The 11,870-nt window shown below is 39.8% G+C and overlaps 1 protein-coding gene across 8 annotated transcripts in view; it reads right to left on the minus strand.

The window, feature by feature from the left end:
* The window catches only part of MYEF2 (myelin expression factor 2), a 35,336-nt gene extending 24,401 nt beyond the window's left edge, over positions 1 to 10,935 (minus strand). For 4 of the 8 annotated variants that reach the window (XM_036300623.1, XM_036300609.1, XM_036300633.1 and 1 more), the window contains exons 1-5: positions 10,662 to 10,935; positions 5,194 to 5,402; positions 3,916 to 3,968; positions 2,687 to 2,694; positions 2,481 to 2,574 (exon numbers count right to left, since the gene is read on the minus strand). In XM_036300623.1, the coding sequence (XP_036156516.1) occupies positions 2,481 to 2,574; positions 2,687 to 2,694; positions 3,916 to 3,968; positions 5,194 to 5,402; positions 10,662 to 10,828 (531 nt within the window). In that variant the 5' untranslated portion in view covers positions 10,829 to 10,935. The remainder of the gene's footprint in view (positions 1 to 2,480; positions 2,575 to 2,686; positions 2,695 to 3,915; positions 3,969 to 5,193; positions 5,403 to 10,661) is intronic. The other 4 variants (XM_036300583.1, XM_036300602.1, XM_036300591.1 and 1 more) reach the window with 1 other exon arrangement.
* Between the last annotated feature and the right edge of the window lie 935 nt (positions 10,936 to 11,870).

Raw genomic sequence — 11,870 nt, forward strand, 5'->3', positions numbered from 1 at the left:
TACATATATCAACTCTTTGATTCCTTATAACACTATCAATAGGTTTTAGTATTATTCCCATTTTAGAAATAAGAAAATAAAGAAATACAGAGGTTTACCATGTATCTCATTTAATCCTCATAAAACCCCTATTAGGTAAGTATTATCTGTAGAACTATTGTAATTACTAAGGTTTAGAGAATAAGTAACATGCCTACTCACACAGCTAAAAGGTGATAGAGCTGGGACTCATATCACTACTATACTAATTTAAATTGTGACTGATAGTACTGCTCTATTACCAATGCTTAACATCGTGCTACTGGAGACTCTTCAGGATCTCAAAGTTATATCCTCTATCCTTTTTTAATACAGACTTTAAGATATATGTATACATATACATATATATATATGTATGGTTTGTGATCAAATTATTCAGATATGATTAACAATATGAACTAAAGGAAGACAAGAAAATGACTGCTATTCAAGCTAATTATTTCTAAAGTCAATTATAGCTAACTATAAATAGTTCTTTAATATATTTTCTGATCATTCTTTTATCGATGTATTTATATTGCAACAATTCCACACAAAGGGAACATTTCCATTTTAGGGGGTTCCACGTTCCAGTTATAAATTTCACTAACAGGCATAATTTTAAAAAAATTTTAATCTGGTATAATTTCATGTTAATTTTGTTAAAAGTGAATATCAATTTTATTCGAATCCATAAGGTGTTTGCCTTATTAAGCAAACTTTGATTACCAACTACAAGAAAATCTACTATATTTCTCAAGTTAAACCACACAATCTAAAAATTGGAAATGTATACATCAAATAAAATCAGCACCTAAAGTATGTCATCTATAAATTTTTTTTAAAGAATAGTTTATTGATTTTTTAGAGAGAAGAAGGAGAGAGAGAAACATCAATGTGAAAGTGCAACATCAATCAACTGCCTCCTGCACACCCCCTACCAAGGACGAAGCCCGTAACTGGAGCATGTGCCCTTGACTGAGAACAAAACCGGCTACCTCCTGGTACACAGGACAATGCCGAACCGAGCCACACTGGCCACAGTTTGGGCTCTTAAATTTATTTAAATCATGTACCTCTGCTTATAATAATTTGGAGCAAATCAAATATATAGAACTACAGGCCCGGTGCACAAAAATTTGTGCACTCGGGAGGGTCCCTCAGCCCGGCCTATGCCCTCTCGCAGTCTGGAACCCCTTGGATGTCCACCTGCTGGCTTAGGCCCGCTCCCCAGGGTGAACGGGCCTAAGCTGGCAGTCAGACATCCCTCTGGCAGCCTGGGAGCCCTTGGGGGATGTCCATTTGCCAGCGGGGAGCAGGCCTAAGCTGCAGTTGGACTTCCTTAGCGCTGCTGAAGAGGTGGGAGAGGCTCCCGCCACCACCGCTGTGCTGGCAGCCATCAGCCTGGCTTGTGGTTGAGCAGAGCTCCCCTATGTGGGAGCGCAATGACCACCAGGGGCAGCTCCTGCATTGAGCGTCTGCCCCCTGGTGGTCAGTGTGTGTCATAGTGACCAGTCATTCCCAGTTGTTCTGCTATTAGGGTCAATTTGCATATTACCCTTTTATTATATAGGATAGAGGCCTGGCGCATGGGTGGGTGCCAGCTGGTTTGCCCTGAAGGATGTCCCGGATCAGGGTCAGGGTCCCGCTGGGGTGCCTGGCCAGCCTGTGTAAGGGGCTGAGGGCCATTTTCAAGCTGTCCACACCCCCTTCAGGGTGGGAGTCCCCACTGGGGTGCCTGGCCAGCCAGGGTGAGGGGCTGATGACTGTTTTCAGGCTGACCACACCCGCTTCAGGGTGGGGGTCCCTACTGGGGTGACTGGCCAGCCTGGGTGAGGGGCTGAGGCTGTTTGAAGGCTGGTCACACCCCCTTCAGAGTGGGGGTCCCCACTGGGATGCCTGGCTGGTGAGGGGCTGTTTGCAGGCTGGTCAACCCCCCAGTGGGGACCCTCACCCCATGGGAGTGTGGACAGCCTGCGTGAGGGGCTGATGGCTGTTTGCAGGCTGGCCACAGCCCCTTCAGGGTGAGGATCCCTACTGGGGTGTCTGGCCAGCCTGGGTGGGGACTGATGGCCGTTTTCAGGTTGGCCACGCCTGCAGGCTGGAAACAGGTATCTGGGATTTATTTATCTTCTATAATTGAAACTTTGTAGCCCTGAGCAGAGCTCAGGGCTGGCAGGGCAGGTGGGAAGCTTGGCTTCCTCCATCACCGGGGCAACTCAAGCCTCCTGCTCACTCCAGCTCTGTGGCCACCGCCATCTTTGTGACAGAGTGATGGTTAATTTGCATATTACTCTTTTATTAGATAGGATAACTGCTTAAAGTCAAATAGCAAATCATGTACAAGCAAATTATCACCAATAGATAATGTTTTAATGAGCATCTATGCTAAAAAAAAGTACTTGGATAAAAATCCAAACATTATACTCAAATGTTTAAATTATTCCAAATAGAACTCTTACCTCTTTAATATTCAGGGGTCTTCCACTAAGATCATATTTGTTCATCGTTTCTAGTGCTTTCTTTACAAATTCTTCATCTTTAAATTCAACCACACTTAATTGAGAAAAAAATTGGGGGGAAATTTTTTATGTACTAAGGTTATTTTTTTTTTTTTTACAATCAGAAGTTTAAATTTGACTTAAGATACTTAAAAAAAAATTCTTACCCACAACCCTATATCCAGGTAGATTTGTCAATATATGCAAAAGAGAAAAAGTTTTATCAGTAGACGAAGTTAATGGTAGAGTCTAACATGTAAATCATTAAAAGCAATCAGTTAATAGTCATTTTTTCTTTTATACCTCCAGAACATAAAAGGCAGTGACCACAATTTTTCTATAATTTTAAATATACCTATTTAAGATAGTAGGATCTAGTGTAATAAGCTTGAAGCACATTTTAGATGACTCTTCTTTACTTTTAAACTAATATAATGTAATTGCACAAATTCAACCAAAAGTAATTCAAAGAAATAATTGAAGACTCCAATATACCTGACCTTACATAGTTACAAATATTTTTAAAAGCTATATTGTATACAAATAGTTTTAAATGTATATTTTTTAATTTTATAAAAATCAAAATAGGAAATATTAATCTCACTTTTAACAAAGTTCTCAAACTGGCTGCATACAATGTAACAGCATCCAGTCTCAAGAATGCAAAAAAAAGTCACCTATGTTAAAGAAACAAATTTGTAGTATCATTTTTTAAAATAATTCCTTGTCATTATTACTGTTCAAAGTGACACTGGATGTAATGACAAGGTTTTTATGTTTCATGCACCCAACTGTTTTTTGCTAATAAAATTAAATACTGTTAAGAGCTTTCCAGTCTTTCTTCAGCATATTCTTTTCTTGCTGCTAAAAATCAAAATTGACTATCACCCAGTCCCTTCTATGTCAATTTAATCATCAATGTCATTCATAGCAATTGGTCAGAGCACTGCCTCTTATGTCGTCCAGTAGGCTACCAAATTACGTTTTTTCAGTATAAATTCCAAACATACATTCCAAATCAGCACCTTTAAGTTATAGGCCTCTCATAGGACTTTTAGGGAATATTATCAATTCAGTGACTTTAAAAATATCCTTGAAGACATCAAAACACAACAAAAAAAATCCTTTATTAAAATCTATTGTCTAAGAAGAAGCATTACCTAGAGCATTAAAAAAGTGAATGCCCTTTATAAGCATTTACAAAACCCATCCCTTCCAGGAAGCTAGCTTGACTTGTATAAGTGTCAGACTTACTAATATAAAGCCTCAAATCTTGCATAATAAAGTAAAACAAAATGAAACTTAAGTTTCCAAAAAACTGGTACAAGTATTATACAAAAAGTAAACTGCTGAGGAACTTTTAAACCTCAAGCAGATTACTGCCCACAGCACTTACCCTTGATTTTCCTTCCGCATCCTTAAAGAGCTCCACGTATGTAACCTCACCAACTACATAAGACATACAAAAGGAAGATACCAAGAAACAATACATTTAAACACCAGTATCTTGCTTTACTGCACACCTGTGCACAACTCTACAGAAAAGCACCTATTATTCACCAACAATCAAAACCAGACCAACATACCTCCTGTCAATGGCTCTGTAAATTTAACTAATTTTCAGAAATGTACATCATCCACATTCTCTAAAAAAGCTAACCACCATATTAACCTAATTCATACTACAGATCATATTTTGGCCAGCATGATATAGTTGGTGAACAAATGCACATATACATACAAATGGTCCCTTAGCCTATCATATTAAAACATCAACATTAGCACTTTTCAAATAACTTTAGTCGCCTACACACAACAGCTGTTTTAAGGTGACTTCCTACCTGAATGTCTTCAATCATGTTTGCCATCAAACTAAATTTACAAGTCATGCTTCACAGCAAGCCACACACTTTCTAAATAAAGTCAATGAATAAAACCAATCAAATAGTTGTCACCTTACAACAGATACACCAATGCAATTTTTTTTTAATTTATTAAAGGAGATCAGCCTCAAAGCCAAGTACATAGTTTGCAGGACTGTTGAAACTCGATTTTTCAAGAGATAACAAAACTAACTTTTACAAGATCAAGTATTAAAATTATTTTCCCCCAAAACCAACCATGTATATAAAATGTAGTTTTTCAGGTTATTCTGAAAACAAAACTGCAACAGCAGTAACGCAATTTTTAAGTTGAACTGCAGAGACAGCATCATCGCATTCATGACAATGCAAACAAAGTGAATTCCACAGCCAGATTCCAGACTCCACCAAGATAATAACAAAGCAGCTTTTGGGAAAAAATTATCAGACCTTATTATTCATACTTTAACAGCTAAATGTATTGCTTAACTAATGCAATAGCCCTTTAAAAATCTATAAAAACTTCAACTAAACAAAGCAATCACTTTAACAAAATTCTTGGTGGCATGCATATGCTGGCTCGCTACTATCCTGCTAAAATAACAAAAAGAAAAAAACTTTATTTATCCATGCTACCTTGTAATGAAATTGTGTCAAGTGAAAGAAGAGGAAATGATTAATTCATGTGTAAAGAAATAAACAAAAATCAATTATTTGAGTCTGTGTGGCTCAGAGGTATAAAAAAAAAGTTTGCTTAGTTCCCGCCCCCTTCAATGTGATTATTCAACAGTGGGTTTATCATAGATGTTTACCTTTTTCTCTCATGAGATCTTTAATAGCTTGCCATTTCATGTCATATGGGATGTTGCTAATGAAAACTCTGTTCCGATTTGGACCCTTCTTCTCTCCAGTGCCTGAATTCTTGTCTTTTGAATAAGGATGAAATCTATGGGCCTTCTTATTTCCTGTAGATTTTTCCTTTAATTCAGATTTCTCTTCTTTCACTGATTCATCATTCTCCCTATGAATTAAAAACAAAACAAAATGGAAGTCTATATTAAATATTCAATATTTATCACTTCACAATACTATCCACTAAGTTAGATCTCAGCAAAGCAGCTGGAGAATCAGACTGCTGGCTTTGAAATTACCCAATGCCATCTCTCAAAGCAAGGATTTGGGCATATTACCAAAATTCTCATTCACAATCCTTTTTTCTATATTATATAGCTGCAGCATCCAAAAAATCACCCAGTTTTTCTCATCATAATGCATAATAAAATGTTACTGGAACTTTAGAGGGGGAAATGCCTAATTTTATTCCTACAGTATGTAAAACTGCCACCTTTAATGGAGGATTAACTTTCTAGGCCTTATGCAGAACTTTAAAAAATTATTTTACAAAATGATACCTTGAAAATTTTCATCTCTCAAAGGTTAACAGTTTCTTCCCAGAACTTTTCTCCTCCACTGATGAAAAATATAGTTAAAAAAACATAGACATATCTTCATACCTGTACATGTATATACTCCCAGATGACTCAAAATTTTTTCTATTTTCAGTTTTGATTAACATAGAAAACTGGTAAGTTATTCTAATATTTTCATGCTCAACATTTTCTGTGTTTTAACTTTTAAACTAGGATTGGACACATTATAGAATCATGTCATTTTTATTAGTATTATCTGTAATAGAGGGATGGAGTGGAGGAAGGGAACACCAACCAGAATTTTATAAAACTACCTTTTAATGAGGCCCTAACTGAGAAGTTATTTAATTTATAAAACTATAATCACAAGTCAACTATGTGATGTTACCCATCAACCATTTTTAGATATAAGTATACACTTAAAGTAAACCCTATAGATAAAAATTTAAATATATATTTTTAAAATGCAGTTTACTTTTCAAAAGAAATTTTTTTACAGATATAACAGATTTCTTTTAAATGACTAATTACACTAGTGAATTTAAAATTAAGTAAAACTTTGATTTTAAAGCAATTTTTCATAAACATATATTAATAAAAATATCTGGGAATGGCATCCAGGAATCTAAATTTTTTTAAACTTTCTGGATAATCCAATAACCAATCAGGCTTCATAATCCAGGGCCTAAATTATCTTCTAAGCCAAGCAATTGTGAAAACATATACATTGCAGTGCTCCACACACTAGAATCTTGTTCCATAATATATAGAACTTTTCACACACCACTTTTCTGAGCAAGAAAAAACACAGCCAAACGTGATTTATAAAACTCTACAAAAACAAAAGCTAACAAAAACAAAACTATCTCAAATGTGATTTATAAGACTCTACAAAAACAAAAACTATCTGTGTTATCAGCAGCATCTAGCATTGGTGACTGACTGCACATAACATGTGCTCAATAAATGTTAATTCTTAAATGAGCTTATAGTCAAATGGTGCTGTTAACTCTTAATTTTAGCAGAAAAACTGCTAAAATTAAGAGATATTAGGACTACACTTGCTTTGCCACTTTTTCAGACCTTGAAAGGGACACCTTCACTGTCAAACATCTTCCCTCATCAGAAATGGCACAGCTTGAAAGGGATCATCTCACCTGTCCAACTCTAGCAAACTACAGTGGGGCCTTGACTTACGAGTTTAATTCGTTCCGTGATGAAGCTTGTAACTCAAATTACTCGTATGTCAAATCAAAAAGTGAACTAGTGAGACACGTGATGCTGGGCTGATGTTGTGGTGTTCACTGTGATGTTTGCTGCGCCAACTAGCGGTGGGGTATCTGAAACTGGCTCGTAACCTGATTTTTAGCTCGCAACTCAAAGCAAAAGATCGGCCAAAAGACAGCTCGAATCTCGAAAAACTCATTAGTCGGGACACTCGTAAGTCAAGGCCCCACTGTACCAAAAATGGCAACGGCTCATCTACATGCATAATTAAGTCTACCTATGGAAGGCAGATTAGTTTAGAGCCAAAGGCATGGTCTGATGAAGAAATTAAGCTAAAATTACTCAATTTCTGAACTCTTTCTATGTCCTAAATACATTATGGAAGACATAGTAAAAATATATGTAAATCTCTTAGGAAAACAATGTTATATAATATGAAAATACTGGCACTATATCCAGAAGTTCATGTAATAATTCCCTAACTATTCATTTAGACAAACCTTCCTCTTAATGTACTTGAAATACTGACTGTGATTATTCTTTTTCTTTTTAATTTTCATTGAATTTATTGGGGTGATATTGGTTAAGTTATACAGGTTTCAAGTGTACAATTCTATAACACATCATCTGTATATTGTATCATGTATTCACCATCCAAAGTAAGTCTCTTTCCATCACCATCTATCCCCTTCTACCTCCCCCCAACCCCTCTCACTCTGGTAATCACCATTCTGTTGTACAGACTATGACTATTTTAAGTCCCAAAATGTTATCTATTCTTATGACTGAATTAAGCCTACCCAAATAATAACATAAATTTCTGGAAAAAAATCAATAATGAACATCAAACAAGAAAACATAGTTTTAATATGATTTTAAAAACATAAAGCTATAGCATGAGATCCAAAATTAAGCCCAGTTCCATTCTTTACTCGTAATATGATTTTAAAAAATACTACAGACAGCGCTCGGGTTACGTAAGACTCAACGTACGTCATTTCGTGGTTACGTTGCCATCTCCCATTTATAAAAAAAAAAAAAAGTTCGTCATTTCGACGTATGTACATGTGTGCTTTATGTTTTTTATTATTTATTTACCACAAGTAAAGGTCAGGAATTGTTATCTTTCTTCTCAATTTTTTTTTTCTGTTTCACTTCATTACTGCTGTGTGTGTGCTCCATGTGAGTGACGTAGGTGCTTATGTAGGTGGGTCCAACTTACGGCGAAAAAAATCACGTTAATTCCCGCCATAAACCTGAGGACCTACTGTATTCTACTTAAACTATTTCACCTTTCTCCAATGCTTAATATTTTATATCAGTACCCTAATATAACTCTCAATATCCACATAATTAATCAACCTTAAGTAATGAGGAGTTACAACAATACTATTTTTCCTCCTTATAGTCACTTAAGAAAAAGAGAGCTAGGATACTATTTGGCACAGAGAAAAAGACAACTACACCTAGGAAAACATCTTTCATTTCTTGTCAAAAGTTGTGAACATACTCACTAAATCCTCTGTATATGAGTTCCATGATCCTAAAAGTTCACTTCTACATTTCTTAAGTAAATACTTATTGGGTCTTTTTAATCATAATACCTTGGGGATAAAAGATGAGGAAGACATAGCGGTCTCCATCCTGTGACTATGGACTAACCTCAGCAAAAGTCATTTCAATCTTGATAACAAGATGTTCAATTCTAAGCAATATATATTTTAAGATAATATTTGGTAATTTTATCATCTCTATGAATTCTTATCATTAAAAAATATATGGAAACCATTTGAAGTTTATGCATTGAGTGTTAACTACTCCTATTGGTTCATAGGGTCCAAAAAAATGGTTTTTAGATTGCTACTCAGTGTGAGTAGGTCACCCATGCTGGACCATTACATATTTTTATGGACTAGAGTAGACAATACAAGAAACCCCAGAAAGTAAACTGACCTCTTCACTCAACTTCTTGGAAAAGAAGATAACAGAGGGGTGAATAATAAGCAATATGAAAAGGATCTGCATTTGGATTTACTCCATTTCTTCACCTTGCATTTTCTTTTTCCAATTAGAAGTTAAAGAGATTCTTTCTCCACCTCTCTCCTCTCCTGTGTAACTAAACTGCATTTAAAAGGGATTAGAGACTTTGGGATCTGATGGAGGTTTAGATACCAGCTTTACCTGCTGTGGAAACATACACATTGCAGTGCTCCACACACACTGGAATCTTGTTCCATGAAATACAGAGCTTTTCATGTCCAAGTAAAGTAGGGCTTCTCTCTGTAATCCAAGGCTATCCTTTTTGTTCAAGAGAAAAGGGTGGCAGACCCATGTTTAGATGTTTTTAGAAAGCACATTTTAAACGTACCATGTCACTGGTTTGCATTCGTATTTATGATGCCAAATCCCTGAAAGCCCACGTCTTGGCAGGCATGCAAGGAAGAGCTTCGGTCACTTTTGGTTCCTCAGTTACTGAGCTGCACCCACTTTCCTTCGCTTATACCTCCACCTCTATTCGGGCTAAAGACACTCACTGCCCGTCCTATTCAAGCCAAACGGAGAGCAAGAGTGCCCTAACCGACCTTATGTGCAGTCACCCCTTACACAGACTGGTCCCGATTTACTGCAGTTTCAAACAGTCTTACACAAAACAGAAGAAAGGGCATGTCCCTGGTCTATTGTCGTCTGAGCATATGGTCACTGCTTTCTACGCTGAAGAAGGAAAAGAACGTTTTCACTAAAAAACATCACAGTTTCAACCTCAGGTTTAAAGAGCTGGGCATACACAAATAAATGCCTGACTTCACATACCCGCTTATAACAAGGACAAAGGGGGGCGGGGGCGGTAATAACATTTCCTTATAGTCACTAGAAATTATGATGCATTCGCGTCAAGTCCATTCTTCAGAGGCTCTAGTGACAGGTGTAATCTTAAAAGTAGGGCATTTCCTCCGATTAAGAAAATATTGCTATGCCATTTTACCAAATTAAGAGCCTGCCATCACACACAGTTTTAAAAAAAAAAATAGCCTGCAGGGGTTGACACACATTTGAGGGGCGGGAAGGGCGAGCAAGGCACATTTTTCTCCCCCTTTTTAAAGTACCTCTTCCCATTCTAGGGTAACACAAAGGATTCGGTCTCGCAGCGCATTATTCAACTTCCCCTGGCTCTCTACCCGTTCAGAAATTCGTCTTTACTTTGAAAAACAACAGAGCCCCCGAATGCACGGAGCTCAGCACGAGGCCCGCGGCCGGGAGGACATGTCGATGATGTCATCCCTAGATACTCCCTAGTGATGAACACCAACTGCGGGCCTTTAAAAGCCGGCGCCTCCCGGGGACCGCGGCGGCCGCGGCGCTCGGCTCCGCGGTCCCCCGGCCGGAGTCGGGGCCCTGGGTGAGCCGTGACCTCGGCCGGGAGCGGGAAGGGCCCCCGGCCCCGCACCCCGCGCGCCGGGCCCAGGCGAGCAGGCGAGCGGGCGGGCGGCCGGGCCTGGGAGCGGCCCGGCTGCACCTGCTCCTCCGGGGCCGCTCCCCGCGAGACCCAGCCCGGCCGGCCCCGGCCCCCGGCCGACCTGCGCCCCCACCTCGCCCCGTCCCGTCCCCCGAGGAAAAGACAATACATTTTCACGCCGTTGGCGCTGCCGCTGCTGCTGCTGAGCGGAGGCTGCCGCTCCGGCTCCGGCGGGTGCGGTTCTCGCCGCGGCTCTGCGGGCGGCTCCGCGGGCTGCTGCTGCGGGCTGTCGTGGCCGGCGGCGCCCGGCACCTCGGCCTTGTCCGCGTCCGCCATCCCGCCGCCGCTGCTCCGCCGGCGCTGCGAGGCTCCGAGCGTGACAATGGCGGCGGCCGGGGGCGCGGTAACGGATCCCGATTTGAAAAGGTCCCGAGCGCCCAGTGGCCCGGATCTCGCGAGAGCCAGTCGGGGCCCGGCAGCGGGGAGGTGGGGTGGGGGTGGGGGTGGGGGGTGGGAGTGCGGTGGGGGAAGGGCAGATGCGGTGGCCGGTGGGCCCGCCCTCGCTGCCGCCGGCCCGGCTCCGGGCGGGGAGGGCGGGGCCGGGCCGGAGCCCCAGGTGGGGTCCGGCTCGGCCCCCCTCGCCAGCCCGTCGCTCGCCCGCGGGGCACCCAACGGGGGTCTGTGCGGACGGGGCGGCTCAGGGTGTTAGAAACCTCTAGAGCTCGGTTCCATTCCGACTGTTCATTTCAGGTAGGAGCGGTTTAAAAGAGAGAAGCACGCACCGCTTTGCATCGTTAAAGGCGTCTGCAAATCTCCAGGCTTCCCTTGGAAATCCTTTGAATAATGCAAATAAGTCACTTGGCACTTGAATGCCGAGGCACCCGGTGGTTCAATACGTAGTAATTGATGACTGGTTGCAATTCACCAAAATGAATGGCTTTGAATTTCTTGTGAGTTCTGGTTGCTCTTGACAAAGGCTTTCCTTGGACCTCAGCTATCAGCTTATAAAAAGAAGACAAGTTTTTCACTTCTCTAGGAAACAATCAATGAGGAGAACCAATAACTTTTATAAGAAATCTACTAGATTGGCTAATAATATTTTGTTTTTTGGTTATGTCTTTATTATATGCTGATGAAAATTATATTTGAAGCAGTTATAGACTCTTAACCAAATTTAATTACCCTATGGAGTTTTAAAATACAGTCATGGATTTTCCCCCTAAGTATAAAAAAAAAACCATTAAGATTAACTCCTATTAAGTACTTTAATTTCACATTAAAATAACCTTTTTCAGCTGAAAAGTTCAAAGAATTTCTCAAGAAGCAAACATAATTTACATACTTTGCAAAATATTGCACACATTAGTAGTAAAGTTGT

Source organism: Myotis myotis, unplaced genomic scaffold (genome assembly GCF_014108235.1).
Source record: "Myotis myotis isolate mMyoMyo1 unplaced genomic scaffold, mMyoMyo1.p scaffold_m19_p_1, whole genome shotgun sequence".
Lineage (NCBI taxonomy): Eukaryota > Metazoa > Chordata > Mammalia > Chiroptera > Vespertilionidae > Myotis > Myotis myotis.